A 24381-nucleotide genomic window follows, 5' to 3' on the forward strand; every position below is an offset into this window, starting at 1 on the left:
TGAGTAAACCATTGATCCTTTAATATTTTGAGAGGCCCCCTGATCTGTCTACCATAGAGTAATTCAAAAGGGAGTAACCTAAAGAATCTTGAGGAGATTCTCTTAAAGCGAAGAGAAGGAAAGAAATACTTTCATCCCAGTCTCCTTGATGCTCCAAGCAATACTTCTTCATCATGGATTTTAATGTTTGGTGAAACCGCTCCAGACAGCCTTGGGATTGGGGTGGTAAGCCGAGGAGGTAACATGGTCGATGTTTAGCTCATTCACTATCTGTTGGAAAAAATGGCTAGTGAAATTGCTACCCTTGTCAGACTGAATTTGTTTTGGAATTCCTACCGAGGTGAAAAATGTATTAGATGTTTTACAATGGTCTTTGATGTGATGTTCTTAAGAGGGAATGCTTCAGGGTACCTGGTAGTGGGATCCATGAGGGTTAACAAATACTGATTCCCTCGTTTGGTTTTGGGTAAGGGCCCTACGCAGTCTAGAATGATCTTTTCGAAGGGCTCCGTCTGAACTGGAATAGGCGTCAGAGGAGCTGGCACAAGGCGTTCGTTAGGCTTACCCACAATTTGACATATGTGACATGTTTTTACATAGTGTGACACATCCTTTTTCATTCCTGGCCAAAAAAATGTTGAAGAGCCTTCTTGTAGGTTTTTGGATGCCTAGATGACCTGACAATCCATCATGAGCTAGTTCTATAATGGCTGGTCTTACAGACAAGGGATGACAACTTGATGTGTTTCTGACCAGGTGTCTAGTTGTTTCAGTTCAGGAGGTCTGTAGGCACGCATCAGGACTCCTTCCTGATAATAAAAACAAGGCAATTTAGACATATCCTTTGTCTCACTGGCAACATGTCTGATCTTAGCCAAAGTGAGATCCTGTTCCTGAGCATTAATCAAATTCTCCTTTGAAATGATGTTATTATACAAGTTGTCAGTAGAGGCAATCATTGGTGGAGGAGGTGATGAAAGGGCAGGGGACTTGGACTGAGACCTGGTGACTGCACACACTGGGAAGAAGTGAGGGATGTTTCGTCCAGGGTCTTAGTGGGACTTTCTGTTAAGGGAGAATCAAGAACAATTAAGTTTGGAACAGCCAAGTTACCCGCAAGATCATTACCCAGTACAAGATGTACCCCGGTACTGGCAGTTCACCAGGTTTAATGGCTACCTCAACCTCTCCTGAAATGAACGGGCACTGTAAGCTAATATTAGCCAAAGGATAGGAGAGCTGTGATTCGAGACCTGTAAGGATCACCTTCTCCCCAGTGAAAGCCTGTTTGATGTTAGGGATGACATCTTCCCTTAAGATGGATTGGGCAGCACCTGTATCACGCAGAACCTTGATATTTATTGCCTTGTCTTTACCATCAGTCAGGGACACTTTACCTTGATACATGTACGAGTCATAAAGTTCTAGAGGAGAGTTGACAGGGTTAGCTAGGGCCACTGGTTTCTTGTTCTCAAATGTGTTAGGTTTAGGGGCCACAAAAGAAAATTGACGTTGAGAACCCTTGCAATTTGGGTGTCTACATTTCTGGATCGTGTGACCTGGCTTCTTACAGTATGTACACCAGGGGGAATTATATGCATTTGGCGAGAATCCGGTTGGCTTACCACCCGCGCCCCCAAAACCTTCCCCAAAGGAGGACCTAACATTAGACAGTGAACCACGACCTCTACTACCCAGGGATCCCATCAACAAAGCAAACGCATCAGCCACTTTAGCGGCAGACATAAGATCACTCTCTCCCGTTCTTCCACATGCCTCAGAATATTAAAGGGTAACTTGTTCTTCCATTCTTCCAGGACCATTAGATTGAGCAACTCCGAAAAGGTGGTAATGTTAAGGGCGGCTAACCATTTCTTAAATTGTCTTAGTTTCTCACTAGCGAATTCAACATAGGTGTGAGACTCTGGTTTCACATACTTTCGAAACTGCTGTCTGTATCCATCAGAAGTGATAGAGTAGGCGTCTAGAATGTTACCTTTGATCTCTTCATATTCTACCTCATCACTAAGGCCGTTGTATACCCTATAAGCTTTTCCTACTAGCTTAGGGACAAGGAGAGACACCCACTGATCCTTGGGCCATTTATTCCTATTAGCAATGCTCTCAAAAGCGCGAAATGACCCGTCAACATCAGATTCATCAAAAGGGGGAACTAGCGGAGCAGCTGTAGCAGGATTAAAGCTTGCTAACTGTTTCTTTATATCTATTTCTTCCCTCTAAACTTAGCGTCATTTCGTAGGGCTAACTCCTGAATTTCTAACTCTTTCTCCTGCCTTTTAAGTTGTAACTGAAATTCTCTCTCTTCTTTTCTGCCTGTAGTTGCATTTGTTTTCCTGTAGTTGCATTTCTTTCTTCTTTTTCTGCCTGTAGTTGCATTTGTCTTTCTGTAATTTCTCTCTTTATCTTTATCTTCTTTTCTGCCTGTAGTTGCATTTGTTTTTCCTGTAGTTGCATTTGTTTTCATGCATCCGGTATTCTAGTTTAAGCTTCTCAATTTCCCATTGACTTATCCTACTCTTATCCTGTTCTTCCTGGGGACTGTGTATTATAGTCCTCGTAGAGGCTGACATGGGAGTTAACTCTTCTATGGCATTTCCTAGCAACTGACCTTCTTGCACTAGATGTTCAACAACTACATTCTTAATGACCTCTTTAGTCATCTGAGACGTGATGGGAACATCAAAATGTTTAGCGATGGTCTTCCATTGGTCCTTCTTTATATTAGCATCTTTAAGTTGTTCCAGAGAAGGGTCGGCACAAAAATCTTCAACGTTAAACTGAGCGGAAGCCATATTAAATAGATGTTAAACCACAAAAAAAAAAAAATGATAAGCGAATTACTTAAGTGAGGAACTTGGCAGAGTGATAATAAAGGCAACCTTGAAATTACCTAGATTATACTTAAGTAAACACTTATGAGTACAATCACTAATGAGGGGTAAACTAGAGAGTTACGGCATTAAGAGGGATCCGGATTACTCTAGTTACGAGACTTGAGAGTGAGGAGCGAATTGTACTGAGACTTGTTATTGATAAGGAGGCGGATTAGTCTGAGAGACTAGTTAAAATGGCCGATTCTAACTAGCGAGAAAAATGATCCGCGAAGTGAGGGGATTGAGGGTTCGCATGAACATATGATGATCCCAACACTTGGATAACACTTATTACACACCTGCCTATGTGCAAAAATAGAGATAAGTGCTATCGGTGAACACGCCTTTCTACCTGGTTTCCTGCTCTACCACTGCTATGCGATACCAATGAAAGTCACGAAGCACGTTTAACCCAAAAGGAGCCACTTGATCGCACAAAGGTAAATTTAAACCACACGCAGAGTAAGTCACAGAAAAAAACACATCAGAGTCCTGTCACGGTCGATAAGAAGGGAGCTTTAGTAGGAGAATAAAGTCACTGGGGATTGACCCAGGCGCAAGATGGTTTTTAGTAAAGTATCACTCTACTTTTTGTTTCTTTTCTTGAATCTTGAGGGCCGGGTCAGGTGGAGACAAGGAAACCGCACCAACACCAAGCACACGCAAGCGCCGGACCGCCCACGCAGCGAACGAGGGCCCCGCACCTCTACAGAAATGGCGGCAAAATACTGGTGTCCCTTAGCAACCAAAAAAACACCGTGAAGGAGGAAAATTGAATATGGTGCAGTAGAAGGGAAAAGGATGACAAATAGGGAGGATGGAGTGAGTACATCCGTATAGCGGAGGGACCTACAGTTTTACGTGGATTCCGAAAAACGGATAGTAGTAGATTTGGTGAAATGATTGGGGGTTGGGGGATAATGGTATAACTTTATTTGCGAGGTTGGTGAGAGGGGGATGTGCAACTTTTATTTGTGAATAGATGAATGTGATGAGTGAAGCTGGTGGTGTCTGCCATCTCCTTTGCTGGCTGGCTCGTGCTGGAGATCCTGATGTTCTGGTACGTCCTGGAGTTATCAGCCTGCTGTGGAGATGAGAAGAACGATTAAAAGGGCAAATTTGGTGGGGGGACGGCGGTTAGTGGGAGAAGGGGTGATGCCACTCTGACACCTGGAGTAGTTAGGTTAGGGAGAAGTGAGAAGGGAAAGAGATAAAGGGCGGAGTGGGGTCTGCTGCCGCCGCCAGAGCGAGTGATGAATAGGGGACTCGATTCCCTGTTTACCCGAGGATACCGGGATCGCAAGGGTATATCATCGGTCGGGTGGCACGGTAGCTGACCCCCACACGCGGCAGAAAAAGGTGTGTTAATAGGGATGAAGAGATAAAAGACTGGGAGGAAGAGTGTAGAAAAAGATGGGTGGAATGAGGTTTGCTGTCGTTGCCGAACGAGAGATGAATAAGGGACTCGATTCCCCGTTTACCCGAGGATATCGGGATCACAAGGGTATATCATCGGTCGGATGGCACGCCAGCTCACCTCCACACGCCGGAAGAGGAAGGTTAGTAGAGAAATGGGAGATAATGACTGGAAGGAGGTGGAAGAGGAAGATGGGCGGAATGGGGCCCGCCGCCGCCGCCATAACGAGAGACGAATAAGGGACTCGATTCCCCGTTTACCCGAGGATACAGGGATCGCAAGGGTATATCATCGGTCGGATGGCGCAGCAGCTGACCCCCACACGCTTCAGGTAAAATGTTTGTTATGATTGGGAAAAAGGCTAGAGAAAGATGAGAAGAAGGAGTCCGTTATTTGTAGATGGGGTTAGGAGGTTCGTCTGGAGGGTCGAGGAGGGTGGTGTGGGGAAGATGTCTGTATGCTGGGGGAAGGTTTTTCAAGAAGTTGTATATGTCTGTGTGTCTGTCTGAAAATGTACTTAGTTGTTTGTCTATTCTGTTGTGGAGTGTGATGTTTAGTGGCGGGATGCTGGACTCCTTGTGGAGAGATAAAGATGTCCGGAAGTCGAACCATTTCGTTCCAAGAGCGAAACGAATTGCCCGGTTCTGGACCCTTTGTAGTTTTGAAGGTTGGAAGGGCTGCTAGAGACAGAGACAGGGGGCAGTATGTTAGTAGGGGAAGAATAAGAGCTTTATAGAGGTGAAGTTTCGTCTTTGTGGTACTGTCGCGAAAACGTTCCAAGTTGCTCAGGGCCCTTGACGCAATGCCGACTTTTTGGTTTATATGGATGTGAAACCTAAGGTGTTTGTTGATGGTGAGGCCAAGGACAGTGTTGTTGCTGCTGATTGGGATGGGTACAGGATTTGGAAAGTCTTTATAGAGTGAGATTTGGCGTGGGGGATTAGATTTGATATTGAAATATGTCACCTTGGATTTTTCGGGATGAGAGTTGATGCGCCATTTTAACTCCCATAAGCTTTTTGTCGATAACTCTTCTTGAATTTTGTCTGTAAGACGATCTAACGACCTGGCGCGCGCCAATTGCGTTACATCGTCTGCATATTGGATTGTTAGTGAGTCGTTGTAAGTGGGGCAGGACAAGTCGGCGGTATACATGTTGTAGAGGGTGGGGGAGAATACGGAGCCTTGTGGGACTCCGGCCTGGGGGGAGAAGAAAGCGGAGAAGACGTTCTGGTGGCGGATTCTAGTTTCTCGCTCTTCTAAGAAATTGCACAGGATTTTTTGGGTTAATGGGGGCAGGTTGAAGTTATTGCAGATTTTGTATTTCTATCCTGTGTGCCAAACTGTGTCAAAAGCTTTTTTGACGTCTTTTGTCACTGGAGCAGATCTAAAATAGAGCGAGTTTGCATCTAAATATGTGATGATACTATTCAGGGCGTCCTCAGTTGAGGCATTACTTCGAAAGCCAAATTGCTGGGGGGCCAGCATTTCGTTACTTTCGAGGTGTGTTCTTAGTCTCTGATTGATTAACCGCTCGAAGGTTTTTCCGAGTATTTCCAACAAGCTTATGGGACGATAATTTTCGGAGAGATGTAGATCTTTGCCGGGCTTCGGGATGAGTGTTATATTTGAAATTTTGAATGGCTTTGGGAAATACCCGGAGGAGAGGGAGGCATTGAAGATTTTCGTGATGCTGGTTATGATCTCTGGGGGAAGGTTTTTAATCATTGGCCAGGTTATGCCTGTTGGGCCGGGGGCGCGTTTTGGGGTGTACCTGAGCATCTTTGAGACATCCTCCTCTTCAAAGGGTGTTGTGAGATAGTGATGGGGGTCTAAGCGTGTTAACTGTGTTGTGTTGTGAGGTAGTGTGTTTTCTAAGTGTTGCTGTACGTGCTCCTCCTGTACATAATGTATATAAAGTATATAGTGTATCATGCTAGTTGGCGCGGTTGCCACCTCAGGTACCTGCCACTCACATAAACTTTTACATAGAATATTGCCTAGTGTCCACTAGCAACTTTAAGTTTATTATGTAAATATTGTAATGGTAACTAAGTTTAAATAAAGAGAGAGAGAGAGAGAGAGAGAGAGAGAGAGAGAGAGAGAGAGAGAGAGAGAGAGAGAGAGAGAGCTTGACAGTGACAATGCAATGTAAGAATTGCCTTTATTTCACTTGTAGTGTTTGGCAGTGACTGTGAATCCCATCTTTGTGACTGATCAATATTGCTAAAGTAATAAACAAATGTTTTGTAAATTGTAGATCATGTTTTTCATTAATAATGTTGATCCACACAATGGACCACATTGGTACACACTTGTCCAGTTTGGTATAGGTGACAAGAGTTGACAATGAGCTGAGCTACTCTGTAATTGTTTTGGCTCCATTGACACTCTTTATCTTGTGATTATGATGGATTATTTATTCGTATTAGCTGCTGGGGCAGGATTCACTAAACAGTTACGTATTCTGTATGTCCTTAAGAAGTGCGTATCTCTGCTAAGAGTTAATCACGAAACACGTATGGACTTGGTACGTACCTCAAAAGTTAAGTACTCTCTTGGGACCCCAGAACGTTTTTGTAACCCGGAACTATGGGTGTCTTTTTTCCACTATAAAACCCCCGAGGTAAACACCGACTAAGCCAGATGCTAGAAGAAGGTGAAGTAGGACTCTCAAGCTAGCCAGCGTGCTGACCAGACGTCGGTTTCGAGCAGCTCCGTGCCGACTAGCAATAACATTCCCTCAAACCACACAGCTCAAGCATCGCCACCACCAGAACATACAGTAACGAACTACGGACAAGCTGGATGAAATGAAGAAAACTATCAAACAAGAAAAATTGAAAAAGACGAAATAAAAAGTTATATAAGAAGATTTAAAAATAAGGCACCAGGAATTTCTAAAATCAATAAATTGATATTAGATAATATCCCAGATAAACCCCTAGAACAACTTAAAAACATATATATACTGCCTACTCCAGCGGGATTTTTTTTTCCAACACTTTGTTTTCCCTTGGCCAGTGCCCTTGTAATGTAAAAAAAAAAAAAAAAAAAAAATGCTTGCTACTCAGCTGGATATTTTCCAAATGCATTCAAATCTGCTATAATTAAATTTATTCCTAAAAAAGATAAGTCACCAATTCAGCCGCTTAACTATAGACCAATTTCGCTAATAGAAGTCCCAGGGAAACTATATGAGAGAATACTACAAAGAAGATTAAACTCATTTCTAACAGAAAATAATATTTTACACGAAAGACAACATGGCTTCAGAATTTATAAAGGAACGCATACAGCAATAACTACCACCTATGAAACTATTGCAAATGCACTGCCTAACAAACACCAAGTTTACGTAGTATTAAGAGATGTTGCCAAGGCATTTGATAAAGTTTGGCACGATGGATTAAAATATAGATTAATTAATAAGACTAAAAATGCCTACAATATTAGAGAAAACCTTGTACAATTTTTTAAATAATAGAACAGCAACAATTGTAATTGGCAATGACCAAAGCAATGGAATAGAACTAAAAAGTGGAGTACCTCAAGGGAGCGTACTCTCCCCCACAATGTATTCAATATATACCAACGATCTACCGCAGGCAGGGCCAAACTGCCTTGACACTATATTTGCAGAAGATATTACTCAGGTCATAACATCACCAAGTAAATATAAAAATATGCTTAAAATTAAAGTTAAAAGAGAAATCAAAAGAATAAATATGAAAAATCATAGAAAATTCAAACAAGTGAATAAAAATCTAAAATAATACCTATTGTCCAATATGAAACTATGAAAATTAAAGCAAATGGTATAGATTTAGACACTTGCAAACAAGGTAAATTTCTGGGACTAAAACTGCAAAGCACAGGAATGATCAGACACTGTTCGAACATTAAAACAAAGGAAATGCAGTCTTAACCAACTTAAGAAGATTTCGCAATCTATCACTTAAAATAAAAACCACTCTTGTAAAAACAATTTTTATACCAATATTAGAATATCGGCCAATTCCAGTATGTGCAATGTCACTTATACAAAAAAGAAACATGCAAGTGGTACTATATAAAGCAATAAAGTTCATAAACTGCAATGAAGATAACGAGGCAAACCTGGAAGAGCTTCACACAAAAATAACATTACTCCACTAAATATTTCAGTTAATCAAAAAGCTAAGAAAGCCTGGGAAGCTGTGAGAGTCACTGAACCTGAACAGGTTCAGTAACAGGTTAATAGCAAACCACGAAAGAGAACACTCATGGTTCCCCAAAACCACCAAAGTAATACACCAAGTTATTCCTGAACCAATAATTACTAGGCAACGTTAATTTTGTTCAGTCTTTCCACAGAGACCACCAGGACGACGACAGCGAGACAGCGATCTATAACCTGATCCTTATCCTTATCCTTCCTCTAAACTAACACAACTAACTAACTACTAACAGGAACAAAACTAACTTATACCCAATAACAAAATTAATACAAAAGAAATAACTAATTAACTACTAACTTGAAAGAATGTATAACTTATGAAAACTATCTAAAGTCAAGATTATTACACATGTAATCATTCCTAATGTATAATCACCCAACATGACTATGTAAATACCGAAATCTCGGGTCTGCAGCACCAGCAGTCATATATTAACAGGGTTTAGCTGTGTCTTTTTTGGGGAAGCCTGTCCACTACAAGCACATGGGACAAAATCACAAAAAGAAGCACTCTCTCTCTCTCTCTCTCTCTCTCTCTCTCTCTCTCTCTCTCTCTCTCTCTCTCTCTCTCTCTCTCTCTCTCTCTCTCTCTCTCTCTCTCTCTCTCTCTCTCTCTCTCTCTCTCTCTCTCTCTCTCTCTCTCTCTCTCTCTCTCTCTCTCTCTCTCTCTCTCTCTCTCTCTCTCTCTCTCTCTCTCTCTCTCTCTCTCTCTCTCTCTCTCTCTCTCTCTCTCTCTCTCTCTCTCTCTCTCTCTCTCTCTCTCTCTCTCTCTCTCTCTCTCTCTCTCTCTCTCTCTCTCTCTCTCTCTCTCTCTCTCTCTCTCTCTCTCTCTCTCTCTCTCTCTCTCTCTCTCTCTCTCTCTCTCTCTCTCTCTCTCTCTCTCTCTCTCTCTCTCTCTCTCTCTCTCTCTCTCTCTCTCTCTCTCTCTCTCTCTCTCTCTCTCTCTCTCTCTCTCTCTCTCTCTCTCTCTCTCTCTCTCTCTCTCTCTCTCTCTCTCTCTCTCTCTCTCTCTCTCTCTCTCTCTCTCTCTCTCTCTCTCTCTCTCTCTCTCTCTCTCTCTCTCTCTCTCTCTCTCTCTCTCTCTCTCTCTCTCTCTCTCTCTCTCTCTCTCTCTCTCTCTCTCTCTCTCTCTCTCTCTCTCTCTCTCTCTCTCTCTCTCTCTCTCTCTCTCTCTCTCTCTCTCTCTCTCTCTCTCTCTCTCTCTCTCTCTCTCTCTCTCTCTCTCTCTCTCTCTCTCTCTCTCTCTCTCTCTCTCTCTCTCTCTCTCTCTCTCTCTCTCTCTCTCTCTCTCTCTCTCTCTCTCTCTCTCTCTCTCTCTCTCTCTCTCTCTCTCTCTCTCTCTCTCTCTCTCTCTCTCTCTCTCTCTCTCTCTCTCTCTCTCTCTCTCTCTCTCTCTCTCTCTCTCTCTCTCTCTCTCTCTCTCTCTCTCTCTCTCTCTCTCTCTCTCTCTCTCTCTCTCTCTCTCTCTCTCTCTCTCTCTCTCTCTCTCTCTCTCTCTCTCTCTCTCTCTCTCTCTCTCTCTCTCTCTCTCTCTCTCTCTCTCTCTCTCTCTCTCTCTCTCTCTCTCTCTCTCTCTCTCTCTCTTACAGTGGACAGACCACTCTTCCCCAGTCCGTGTTGATAGGGAAAGCTGTGGTCCTGTTGGTGAAGATGCAGCTCTCGAATTGCGTGTATGAATGAAAGATGAATGAATGAGGGACGAATGTCTGTTACTGCAAAAGAAAAGAAATAAATAAAACAAAATTATAGTAAAAATAGCACAATGGTTAAACCCACAAACCATCTCTCTCCTACTTTCTTTCACCCATTTTCTTCACCCCTACTTTCTCTCTAGCTAGCCCACTTTTTTCTTCACCCTCCCTTAAAAGAAAAAAAAAATGTGTCTGGAGATAACTGTGCGTGTCCCAAGGGGTTGGGTTTCGTAACAGTAAATTTTATGATTTTTTTAACCTAAAAAAATAGTATTTTTTTTAGGTAAAAAATCATAAATCTGGATTATCTGAAAAATCAGCTTATCCGAGAGAGGCTTCCCCCCTTTCGTTTCGGGTAATCAGGGGTTTACTGTGCTGCTACTACTACTACTACTACTAAGTATTATTTCTGTTGCTACCGCTACTACTACTACTACTACTACTACTAAGTATTATTTCTGTTGCGCTACTACTACTACTACTACTACTACTAAGTATTATTTCTGTTGCTACCGCTACTACTACTACTACTACTACTACTACTACTACTACTATAGTCTGTACGTTTTGATTATCTCAGAGCAAACCATGTGGTCTGAGAAGTGATGAAAGACTCTCTATATATGAAAATACTTGTGTATCAGACAGTTGCAGATGAAAATGAAAGGAGAGTGAAATGTACAGGCTAATTGTAAGTTACATTATCATATGAGAGGGGATGGAGATTTAGATATATGTACTAGTACAGTGAATCTAGAAAGATGCTCAATGATAGTTGCTAATACTTTTATGGAGACTTATTGGCGATAATGTGTACAGTGTAAATCGATAATCTAGGAGGTATGAGTGCCTAGCAGTGATGTACGGAGAGAGAGAGAGAGAGAGAGAGAGAGAGAGAGAGAGAGAGAGAGAGAGAGAGAGAGAGAGAGAAGAGAGAAGAGAGAGAGAGAGAGAGAGAGAGAGAGAGAGAGAGAGAGAGAGAGAGTGTGTGTGTGTGTGTGTGTGTGTGTGTGTGTGTGTGTGTGTGTGTGTGTGTGTGTGTGTGTGTGTGTGTGTGTGTGTGTGTGTGTGTGTGTGTGTGTGTGTGTGTGTGTGTGTGTGCCTGACAGTGACAATGCAATTAAAGAATGGCTTTTATTTCACTTGTATATTCGTATATAAGGTTTGGCAGTGACTGATTCCCATCTTTTAAAATCATCAACATCAATGAAGTAATAAATATATGTTTTGTAACTTGTAGATCATGCTTTCCATCATTAATAATGTTGATACACACAATGGGCCGCGTTGGCACACACAGTGGTCCGAGTTGGTAAAAGTAAGCCGAGTTGACAATGAACCGAGTTGTCAATGGGCTGAGTTGCTCTGTAACCCTGTTTTGGGTATCACTGACACTGCTGTCTCTTGTATCGTGTGATTTTGACGCATTATTTGTTTTTATTGGCTGCTGATTGGTTAATGTCCCTCGAGGAAAAAGCGCTGCTATTGTGTGAAGAAAAAAAATGTCAACTATGTAGCCATCTAGCGGAGACTGCCACCAGAGAAGTGAAAAACCGCAGAAAAGAAAGTATCCAAGATGGTGATCTTAAGAAACCTATAGTGAATCGCTTTAGGGGAAGTTCTTATGGACTTCTTATCTTTTCTTCGTTCGTAATGCTAAAGTAAGGAGCGTTAGTGAATACCACCCCTGGTTGGTTAGTGTCCTTTGAGCAAAAAGTGATGCTATTGGCTGAAGGAAAAATGTCTGCCATGCACTAATGCCATCTAGCAGAGACTAAAGTCAGAGGTGAAACAGCTGAAAAGAAAGTATCCAAGACAGCGACCTTAGCAAACCTTTGGTGCTCGTATTGGCTTCTTATCTTTTGTTCACACACAATTCATAAGTAAGGAGTGCTAGTGAATCCCGCCCAAGGTGGCTTTACATTTCACACTTGGGGTTCCTTGTAATTTAAATTTATTTAATAATGCCAGATCAATCAGCCTAGGTTCTTCCCATAATTCCTTATTCAAGACATTGCCAGCATTAATGAATTTTGTATCACATAATGTAGAAAAACCTAACCTTTTTCTGTTCTTTATCTCCGAACTTGAATGTGGAAAAGATAGAGGGTTGCCAGGTGTGGGGTGTGGCATGACTGGGCCAGATTAGCATATTTCAGAGGTAGCTGGCATATTGAAAATTTAGATCAATGTCCAACATTGTTTGGCATAATCTTCGTCATATTCAGGTGGTGTATTTTGTATTATTTTGTTTATCTTCAGAATAAGTTTCTGGAAGTCAAAGATGTTCACCAGGTTTTATAATGTACCAAAATGATGTGAAAAAAACCATCAGGAAAAGAAAAAAGACATCACATCATATGAGGGCACCATTCTTCTTGGTACTATTTCAGAACCCAAAATTGACCTCACTTTCCCGGTATGTGGAGTGTGTGTTGTGGTCTCAGTCATACCCAAAGTCTATGAGCTCTGAGCTCGCTCCGTAATGGGAAGACTGGCTGGGTGACCAGCAGGCGACCGTGGTGGTGAATTACACACACGCGCACACACACACACACACACACACACACACACACAAACAAAAAAAAAAAAAAAAAAAAAAAAAAGAAAGTCTTGTGATGTAAAGTGATTACACACACACACACACACACACACACACACACGGCCCGGTAGCTCAGTGGTTAGAGAGCTGGCTTCACAAGCCTCCGTAGGGTAACGTCTGGCTATTTCGTCAGAGACTGCAGCAGATCAAACAGTGAAACACACTGAGCTCGTTCCGTAGGGTAACGTCTGGCTGTCTCGTCAGAGACTGCAGCAGATCAAACAGTGAAACACAAAAGAAAAAAAATGTCTGCTGTCTCGTGACATAAAGGGATCACACACACATAAGATAAATAAATAAAAATAATAAATAAATAAATAAATAAATAAATGTCTATCTCGCAACATAAAAGTGATCACACACACACACACATACACACATACATACACTTTAATGTCTCATGACATTAAAGTGATAACACACACACACACACACACACACACACACACACACACACACACACACACCGCTTAGTGCAGTGGTTAGCACGATCGGCTCACAACCGAGAGGGCCCAGGTTCGAGTTCCGAGAAGAGGTGAGGCAAATGGGCAAGCCTATTAATGTGTAGCCCCTGTTCACCTAGCAGTAAATAGGTACAGGATGTAACTCGAGGGGTTGTGACCTCGCTTTCCCGGTGTGTACCTAGAGTATGTTGTGGTCTCAGTCCTACCGGAGATCTGTCTATGAGCTCTGAGCAGAGTGAACGTAGCCTGGTGGCGTGTACATGGGAGTGATCGGAGGTGTGAGAACCTCCACACTCCAAACGACAGGCGGGAACCACACAAAGGCCAGCCATAGCAGCCGCCAACGCATCCCACCACACACACGTAGCTACCAGGCCTGGCCCCAGTGACCACACACCCACATGCTCCCAGGAAGAGTAAAAAAAATGGATAGACCGGTGAAATAAATTACCAAATTCAAAATATGTTGATGAGGCCCAGGAGCAAAACCAAAGTGGCCAGTCAAAGCATGAGTCCATCTTCAACAGGGCAACAATGCAAGGTAGATTGGTAATGTTGGAGAAGAGATTTGAGGAGTTGGTGAAGGAATTAAAAGTTCAGAGGAGTGAGGAGGAGCAGGATAGAGAATTCGCAAGGCTTTGAAGGAAAGAGTTAAGAGACTGGAGGAAAATGAAAAACGATTGGTGGATGAGAATGCACACTTGAGAGTGGAGGTTGAAAAATACAAGAGACGGTTGGAGGAGAAAATGGAGAGAGTAGTAAAGGAGAAAGATGACTTTAAGGAAATGATTAGTGAGCAGAATGAAAGGTTTGAAAGGAATGGGAACTGAAGAAAACACAATGGACTGAGTCGAGGAAGCAGAGATGGTTGGATTACAAGAAATAATTAAAGATCAGTTGAAGGAAGACAAAAAGAAAGGTCCAAGGAACTGGTTAATGTAATGAAGAATAAGGAAACATTGATAAGAGAAATAGCAGAAAAGAAGAAGAGTGTGTTAATATTTGGGATGAAAGAACAAAATATAACATATAAGCCTAAGAGAATTAAGGAAGAATTAAAACGGTAAGAGATCTGTTCAAAAATCTAAATGATGATGAAAAAAAGACCTACAAGAAGAAGTGGAAGAGATCCATAGACTGGGTCCGTATAAGGAGGAGTGAGCAGACCGATTAAAGTAGTACTGAAGTCACAACAATCTGCGGAGGATATCCTATATAGAACATCAAAGTTAAGAGATAGAAGGTTGTAAAGAGGTGTTTGTGAGAAAGAATAGAAATGAGGAAGAGAGGAGAAGATATAAGGAATTGGTGGAAGAGGCGAGAAGGAAAAATGATGAGCGGTCTGAGGAGGAAAAAGAAAAGTTTTTGGAGAGTTATAGGAGAGAGAGTCAGAAAGTGGTATGTGGAAAGAAGGAATGCGGAGGAACCCTAGAGGAGCAGTGGGTGGACCGTAATGTATACTAATATAGATGGGATACTGTCAAGTAGATTGGAATTGCAAGACTATATGATGGTGGAGAAGCCTGATATAGTGTGTTTGACTGAGACAAAATTGCATGAAAAACAAAGATAAATTTGGATAATAAATATAATATATGGAGAAAGGATAGAGAGTAAAGGTGGAGGAGGAGTTATGATTATGACGAAGAAATAAATAAATGTGGATAAGGTTTGGTATGGGAAGAACAACGCAGAAGTGATAAGCATAAGGATAAAAAGTGATGGAAAAGAATTAATAATCATGGTGACCTATGTACCTCCTAAAACAAATTCTTGGACATTAAGGAATACGACAATATGATCAAGGATACTTTACAGAGTTTGGAAAGTGTATTATCTGGAAAAAGAAAGGTGATACTAGTAGGAGATTTTAATTGTAAGGAGGTGGATTGGGAAAATCTAGTAAGTGGTGTTGGAGAGGAAGCATGGGAGAGAGATTTCTTAATCTAATGATGGAAAATATGATGGAACAGAGGGTGAAGGAAAATACTAGATATAGAGGAGATGATGAACCGGCTAGACTGGATTTGGTGTTAACAAGAGAAGTGTACCTATGTGGAGATATACAATACAAATGTCCTTTGGGAAAGAGTGATCATGTGGTTATGGAAATGCAGATAGCAACAACACAGCGAAGGAAAGACGAGACATACAGGAGTGGTAGATTGAATTATAGAAAGATGGACACAGAAAGTTTGAAAAATTATTTCAGAAAATTAGATTGGGAGGAGATGTTACAAATCAGAGAAGTGCAAAAAAATATGAGATTTTTATGAAATATTATAAAGAAGGAGTTATGAAATTTGTACCAAAGTATAAACCGAGAGAGGAAGGAAGAAAGGATTGGTTTAATGCAACTTGTGTTAAGGCTAAGGAAAAGAGATGTGGCTTGGAAAAGATGGAAAAAGAGCAGGAATATACTAAATAAGGAGAATTATAGAGTGGCGAGAAATGAGTATGTGAGGGTAAGGAGGGAGGAAGAAAGAAAATTTGAAAAAGATATTGTAGACAAGAGTAAGGAACATCCAAAATTGTTTTACAGGTTCATAAATGGTAAACTTAAAAAGAGAGTCCATTGAAAGATTAAAAGGAGAGCAAGGGATAGTAGATGACCCTAAGAATATAGCGGAATTGCTAAATAATAGGTTTCAACAAGTATTTACTAAAGAAACAATGTTTGTAAAGCCTCAGAATGTACAAGGAAATGTGCACATGGATGACATTAAGATACCTAAAAGGAGTTATATAAAATGTTGGAGGAACTTAAAGATGATAAAGCGATGGGACCAGATGAAGTTTCAGGAAAATTATTGAAGGAGTGTAGAGAAGAATTGATTGATCCATTATATGATATTATAAGGTGCTCATTAGAAACAGGGAAGTACCAGTAGAGTGGAAAAGAGCTGAAGTGGTGCCCATTTATAAGGGAGGCAGTAAGGAAGAGCCTCTTAACTATAGACCTGTGTCTCTAACAAGTGTGGTCGGTAAGATTTGTGAGAGGGTGATAAAGAAATATTGGATACGGTTCCTGGAGGATCATAAGTTATTATCGGATCATCAATTTGGCTTTAGGAAAGGGAGGTCATGTGTAACAAATCTACTGAGCTTTTATTCAAGAGTGGTTGACAAAATACAAGAGAGAGGATGGATGGACTGTGTATATTTGGATTTAAAGAAAGCTTTTGACAAGGTACCTCACATGAGACTGCTATGGAAATTAGAGATTTATGGAGGACTGAAAGGAAAAGTGTTAAAGTGGATGGAAAACTACTTGAGATGGAGGAGATGAGAACGGTAATAAGGGATGCAAAGTCGGACTGGTTGGTGGTGGAGAGTGGAGTCCCACAAGGCTCAGTGCTGGCACCAATACTTTTCCTTGTATATATTAATGACATGCCAGAGGAGTAAACAGTTATATTAATTTGTTTGCGGATGATGCGAAGTTGTGTAGGTGTGTGAAGAGTGAAGAAGATTGTGAAATTTTACAGGCAGATCTGGATAAGATTTGGGAGTGGAGCAAGAGGTGGCAAATGGAATTTAATCTGAGCAAAAGTCATGTGATGGAGATGGGGAAGAGTGGAAGACGGCCAAGAGGGTCATATAAGATGGGTGAAGAAGTAGTGTTGAAAAAGGTGGAAAAGGAAAAGGATTTGGGAGTGATAATACAAGACCATGGGCAGTTTGAGGCTCATATTGATAAGATGTTTGGAGAAACGTATAATTTGATAAAAATATTGGATTAGCCTTCCATTATATGGATAAAGATATGATGAAGAAATTAATTAGTACGGTAATTAGACCAAGATTGGAATATGCTGGAGTGGTTTGGTCCCCTTATAAAAAGAAGCATATAAGGAAGTTGGAGAGATTGCAGAGAATGGCAACAAAAATGGTTCCGGAATTGGCAGAAATGACCTATGAGGAGAGATTAAAAGAAATGAATTTGCTTACCTTGGAACAAAGAAGAGAAAGAGGAGATTTAATACAGGTTTATAAACTGTTGAACGGACTGGATGAAGTGGATAATGAGCAAATGATGTTGAGAGAGGAAAACTTAAATAGAACTACAAGATCGCATAGTAAAAAGATAGCCAAGGAATATGCTTGAAGGATGTGAAGAAATATAGTTTCCCACAAAGATGTGTGGAGGTGTGGAATGGTTTGAGTGAGGAGGTGGTGTCAGCGAGGAGTGTGCATAGTTTTAAAGGAAAGTTGGATGTGTGTAGATATGGAGACGGGGCCACACAGTATGATACCCAGGCCCTGTAAAATTACAACTAGGTGAATACAACTAGGTGAATACACACACACACACAGAGGATATTAGAAGATTATTAGATACATAGAGACAGGACACTATGAGCCCTGCTCGAATCCTATATAATGCAACTAGATAAACTAGGTAAATACACACACAAAAAATAAAAATAAATAAATAAACAAATAAAATAAATAAATTAATGAATAAATAAATAATTAAATAAATAAATAAAAATATATTAAATGAAATTAATAAATAAAAAACAAATTAATAAATAAATAAGTAAAGGTAAGCTATCTCGCGAGGTAAAAAGTGATGACACACACACACACGCACACACACAGAAATGTATTTTTTAAGTCTTTATGTTGCTGCCTGCATTGCTAGAAAAAAAAGTTTTTGTCCTTTTTATTGTTAAGGCGGGTTCACATGTGCCCTGTTGCAAGTGAAATTGCAAGATGGTAGAGTTTCTGACTGAATATCGGTGCCTAGCGACTGAAGAAATCAGTCGCAAAACACAACCAACATGTTAGTCCTATTCAGTCGATGTGCGACTTTATTTACGTTGTGACGTCACGGGGTAAAATTTGAAAATGTGGTCTCCAGGTGTAAAGAAGATGTTAAGAGTTGGTGAGGGAAAAAGAACACATCTAGGGTGTTATTGGAGGTGAGGATTGAAGACTTGTTAGGATTTCATTTGATCGTAATTCTGCATAGTCTTTTTAAGATTAGCGTGTGCACGGTAGACACTCCTTTCTTTCCTTCTACTTAGCCAGGGACGTATCCATATGAATTTTCCTTTTTGTTGACTCTTCTGGTACGCCCAAAAAAGAGCAACCACCACTTCAGCATCATCACTGGAGGAAGACATCTTGCTGGGTAGTTGTTTGTTTACATTCACTTCCCGCCAAGGTGCCAACTAGTCAATACTTTCCAGCCACTATGTGTGACGTTTTCCGACTAGAAGGGCTCAGGCAATACTTCTAGTTACTTGCAATTTCAGTCGCAAATCAGCACGTGTGAACTCGCTTTTAGTGCCTTCAATGGCAAGAAAACGTAGTTTTCTGTCCTGCTTTGTGCTAGTGTATTATCATTTAAAATACAATTTTTTCTTACATTTGTATTTGGCTTTAATGCTTGAGAGAATGTGTTCCTTAGCCTTGCTTTGTGTTATTTCCTTATTGCTTAAAATGTAATTTCCTTTACTGTCAACTTCAAATTATGATTTGGATGAGGTAAATGAAACCTCTTTTTCAGGAAATAACATAATGTTGGAAAGTGAGAGCCCTGTAGTAGATGAAATGCAAGCATCCCCAAAATAAAGCAAGATTGTGCTCGGGTACTTTATTTGGTGGCTCATAAGTCAGACCTTTCCCCGACCCCACCCCCAAAAAAAAAAAAGTCTTAGGAAATTACCCTGCGTACTATGAGGCTAAAATTCGGTATTAAGACAGTGGTTGATGACAACAAAGGGTCTAAAATCAAACCCCAGACATCTTTGCAGATGTAAACAAAATGATGATTGGTATTGCACCACAAAACAACTCTTTCTTTAAGGTACCAATAAATAATACGTTATACTTACTGGTAATTCACATAGAAGGATACCAGTCAGGAAGAATTTGCCAAGTGACCATGCACTACGCATTGTATGAACCAAAACAAACGCAGTCGGTGTCGGTGATCTTGATCTTGACACAGGGAAGATTAACTGTATTCTTTAGTGTGATGCCATTACTCCTTGAGGTAAGACACATTTTCATACAATTAAAACTAGACTAACTTTTACCATTCCTACCTTGCATACATGAAAAAAATGATTAAAAAATTATGATTATTAGCCTTGTAATCTCTGACTCTCTCAGTCACTGCCAACGCCATCTGGTATACATTTACATCTCACAAGTCCAAAGCTGGTCACTTCCGTACCTTGGTCCGCACCTCCATTCCTCCGTACCTGCGGACCACCAAACGAGATGCAGAGGTCTGAAATGCGGAAAAAATTTCAAAAGTGCGGAAGTAACAGGTACGGAAAGGCGATATTTTATGTACCTCCGCACCTGAGATATGTGGGGAAAGACAAAATTCTAAGTCCGTACCTTCACACCCGAGACGGATGCAGAAAAGCCAAATTTTTAATCCGTACTTCCGCACCTAAGATTTTCAAGGAAAAAAATGAATAAAGACGACAGTCCACACTCCGTAGCATTACTTTCGGTTTTTGGCGGTCTGTGCTATCAGACATTTTCCCACCATTTGAGTGACGTCTAAGCCTGCTTCTCTCTCTCTCTCTCTCTCTCTCTGATGATGATGATGATGATGATGATGATGATGATGATGATGATGATGATGATGATAATAATAATAATAATAGTTTTTTTTTTTTTTTTTTTTTTTTACGTAGGGAAGAGGGCCAGCCAAGGGCAAAAAAAAGAAAGTTAGAAAGAGGCCCACTTGAGCGCTGGCTCTCCAAAGACTTCAAAAAGTGCCAAAACCGTCAGCCAGAATTAGGGGAGCAAATGCCTCGATACCTCCTCCTTAAAAGAAGACAAGTTGTAGGAATTCAGAAATACAGATGCAGGGAGGGAGTTCCAGAGTTTACCAGTGAAAGGGATGAATGATTGAGCGTACTGGTTAACTCTTGCATTAGAGAGTTGGACAGAATAGGGATGAGAGGAAGAAGAAAGCCTTGTGCAGCGTGGCCGCAGGAGGAGGGGAGGCATGCAATTAGCAAGAACAGTTACCATGAAAATAGCGATAAAATATAGAAAGGGATGCAACATTTCGGCGGTAAGAAAGAGACTGAAGACAGTTAGTCAGATGAGGGGAGTTGATGAGACGAAGAGCTTTCGATTCCACCCTATCAAGCAAAGCTGTGTGACTGGAACCCCCCCAAACATGTGAAGAGTACTCCATACAGGGACGGATAAGGCCCTTATACAGAGTAAGCAGTTGGAGGGGCGAGAAAAACTGTCGGAGACGCCTCAGAACACCTAACTTCATAGAAGCTGTTTTAGCAAGAGATGAGATGTGAAGTTTCCAGTTAAGATTATGAGCAAAGGACAGACCGAGGATATTCATTGTAGAAGAGGGAGACAGTTGAGTGTCATTGAAGAAGTGGAGATAGTTGTCTGGAAGGTTGTGTCGAGTTGAGAGATGGAGGAATTGGGTTTTTGAGGCATTGAAAACTACTAGATTTTCTCTACCCCAATCGGAAATCTTAGAAAGATCAGAAGTCAGGCGTTCCGTGGCGTCCCCGCGTGATTTGTTGATTTCCTGAAGGGTTGGACGTCTCTGAAAGAACGTGGAAAGATGTAGGGTGGTATCATCAGCGTAGGAGTGGATAGGGCAAGAAGTTTGGTTAAGAAGGTCATTAATGAATAATAGAAAGAGTGTGAGTGACAGGACAGAACCCTGAGGAACACCGCTATTAATAGGTTTAGGAAAAGAACAGTAGCCATCTACCTTAGCAGCAATAGAGCGGTCGGAAAGGAAACTTGAGATAAAGTTGCAGAGAGAAGGATAGAAGCTGTAGGAGGGCAGTTTTGAAATCAAAGCTTTATGCCAGACTCTATCAAAAGCTTTTGATATGTCTAACGCAACAGCAAAAGTTTCACCGAAATCTCTAAAATAGGATGACCAAGACTCAGTAAGGAAAGCCAGAAGATCACCAGTAGAGCGACCTTGACAGAAGCCATATTGGCGATCAGACAGAAGATTGTGAAGTGACAGATGTTTGAAAATCTTCCTATTCAGGATAGATTAAAAAACTTTAGACAAGCAAGAGATTAAAGCTATAGGACGGTAGTTTGAGGGGATAGAACGGTCATCCTTTTTAGGAACAGGCTGAATGTAGGCGAACTTCTAGCAGGAAGGAAAGGTACAAGTCGATAGACAAAGTTGGAAGAGTTTGGCCAGGCAAGGTGCAAGCACAGAAGCACAGTTTTTGAGAACAATGACTTCCAGTTACTGCTAACCGTACATACATTACAATGATTACAAACATATATAATCCCATTTCGTTATATATATATATATATATATATATATATATATATATATATATATATATATATATATATATATATATATATATATATATATATATATATACTTTTATGTAGGGAAGAGGGCCAGCCAAGACTCACTTGAGTGCGAGCTCTCAAAAAGTGGAAAAGTGTAAGCCAGAATTAGGGAGCAAATGCCTTGATACCTCCCTCTTAAAAGAAAACAAGTCGTAAGAATTCGGAAATACAGATGCAGGGAGGGAGTTCCAGAGTTCACCAGTACTGGTTAACTCTTGCATTAAAGAGTTGGACAGAAAAGGGATGAGAGGAAGAAGGGAAAGCCTTGTGCGATGAAGCTGCAGGAGGGGAGGCATGCAATTAGCAAGATCAGTAGAACAGTTAGCATGAAAATAGCGATAAAAGATAGAGATGCAACATTTCGCCAGTGAGAGAGAAGCTGAAGACAGTTAGTCAGAAGAGGGGAGCTGATGAAACGAAAAGCTTTTGATTCCACCCTATTTAGTAAAACTGTGTGACTGGAACCCAACCAGAAAAAAAGAAAAACATGTGAAGAGTACTCCATAGACGGGCGGATAAGGCCCTTATACAGAGTAAACAGTTGGAGGGGCGAGAAAATCTGGCAGAGACGCCTCAGAACACCTAACTTCATAGAAGCTGTTTTAGCGAGAGATGAGATGTGAAGTTTCTAGTTAAGATTATGAGCAAAGGACAGACCAAGGATATTCATTGTAGAAGAGGGAGACAGTTGAGTGTCATTGAAGAAGAGGGGATAGTTGTCTGGAAGGTTGTGTCGAGTTCGTAGATGGAGGAATTGAGTTTTTGAGGCATTGAAAACTACTAGATTTTCTCTGTCCCAATCGGAAATCTTAGAAAGATTGGAAGGCAGGCGTTCTGTGGCGTTCCTGCGTGATCTGATGACTTCTTGAAGGGTTGGTCGTCTCTGAAAGCATGTGGAAAGATGTAAGGTGGTATCATCAGCGTAGGAGTGGATAGGGCAAGAAGTTTGGTTAACCCATTAATGACGAAAATTATGTAATAGGTAAAAAACTTTATTTTTGCAGAAAATGTTTATCATTGCCTCCTTTAAAGTTGTGAATGGGAATGAATTAAGAAAAGTATATAAAAGTGCGATTTTTGGAAAAAAATAATACTATATTTTTAAATCAATACATGTTTCTATTGATACAATACTGTTTATCATTTGAGTATAACTAATGGTAGCACAATACTGCTGATATAACACTGAAACAAAGGCAGAAAACATAACAAGTGTTTAAATGACTTATGTAAACTATAGGTAATCTAAATTGGAAAATATGATTTCTTTGCATATTTATTTGCAAAGTATTATTTTCTGTTTACCATTCAATGAAACAACAGTAACACTAGTAGACAGAGTAGACAGAAAGTAGACACTAAGTAGACAGAGAATGGTAGGCCTCCATGCATTCAGAGTGAACAGGAACTTCGCACATTTTGCACAAATACACTGTCCTCCTTGTACACTGGCGACACCATGTGCTTGGCTGGTCCCCTTTCAAAGTCCAATGTTCTTTGCCATTGAACCTTACCATGTCCTTTGCAAGTCCAGCATGAATTCTCCTTGGTCCAGTGGTCTTTCTGCTTTTGCCAGTACCTTTCATAATTGCAGTAGCAAAATGTTGGATGAGGTCCAATAAACTTATGTCATTTTCTAGTTTCCTGAAAAGCATCCATGCATTTGTGACCTCAGCATTTACATTCCAGGCAAATATTGGCCACCACCATTTCTTTGAGTGAATGGGGATCCTTTAACAGGAGACATGTTGATCAAAGAGATCAACACTGCCCATAGTTTGGTTATATACTCTTAGGGAGTCTGGCATTTCAGTCTCTATGTGCTTTCTTTCATCCTTACTCCACCTCTGGGCTTTGTGGATGGGATTCTTTCTAAACTCATTTGAAGCAACACAAACCACTTTGTTATCCTTCCACTTGACAAGAGATGTACACTCAGTAAAAGCTTCTTCCATAAAGCCACGGTTTTTCTTCTCCATTGATTTCTTGGGTATAAGTGGGGCTCCACAGAGACGATCTTTACGCAAGGTTCCCGTCGCTCCTATACCTTGAACAGATAATCTTTCAAGCAAGGGTAATGAAGTGAAAAAATCATCAAATACAACATGCTGACCTGGCTTTAACCCAATCTGGTTCACCAGTTCCAACACTACATTCGGACCATGTCCAAGTCGTGTGTCTGAAATTTGTGTACATGTGCCACAGTATGGCTCAGAATGAAGATGAGATCAATCTGAAGAACATATTGCCCAGACTTTGAATCCAAATCGTGGAAGATGATCAGGCTTGCATGTGACTTCATCATCTGAAGCATCTGAGTCGCAATCGGTGTCAGCAGTACCATCCTCATGTGGTGAATTGATAATTACTGCTGTGGTCTCATGATCAAGTTCTTCCAACAGATCATGAATTTCATTCAAACTGAGGCTGAAAAAACAGACAGACAGATAAATAAACACATAATATGCCAATAACTGCTATTTTTTGTTAATATTATCATAGTTTCAGAATTCTGTTCCTCCAGAATACTAAACAATTTACTGCTACTAAAACGACATGAATCTATTATAAATATCAATTTTCCAGCATATATGGTAACACTGATATATACAAAGGTCACTTTAGTGCAGACACTTGATTACATAAAGAAATAACTAATCTGTAATAATTTAAAACATTTGGCAGAAAATATTGTTTATCCTAATGCCGAGCTGCAGGAAATCCTGCCAGCAAGTATATCTTAGTTAT

At 40.7% G+C, this 24381-nt stretch overlaps 1 protein-coding gene across 1 annotated transcript; it reads right to left on the reverse strand.

Annotated features, from left to right (window-relative positions):
- Nucleotides 1-23366: 23366 nt before the first annotated feature.
- On the reverse strand, nucleotides 23367-23977 carry LOC123506660. The gene is made up of 2 exons (XM_045258906.1): nucleotides 23787-23977; nucleotides 23367-23694 (listed from the first exon to the last, which is right to left on the reverse strand). The coding sequence occupies exons 1-2, from the start codon at nucleotides 23975-23977 to the stop codon at nucleotides 23367-23369; spliced, it is 519 nt and encodes a 172-aa protein (XP_045114841.1).
- Between the last annotated feature and the right edge of the window lie 404 nt (nucleotides 23978-24381).

This window comes from Portunus trituberculatus, chromosome 20 (genome assembly GCF_017591435.1).
Source record: "Portunus trituberculatus isolate SZX2019 chromosome 20, ASM1759143v1, whole genome shotgun sequence".
Taxonomy (NCBI): domain Eukaryota; kingdom Metazoa; phylum Arthropoda; class Malacostraca; order Decapoda; family Portunidae; genus Portunus; species Portunus trituberculatus.

Excerpts from the sequence above, each read along its gene's own strand:
- LOC123506660 (XM_045258906.1), bottom strand. The coding sequence starts at position 23,977 with ATGGTACTGCTGACACCGATTGCGACTCAGATGCTTCAGATGATGAAG. Across the intron at positions 23,695-23,786 it reads GACTTGGACATGGTCCGAAT|ATTATCTGTTCAAGGTATAG; the intron begins GTAGTGTTGGAA and ends CTTGCTTGAAAG.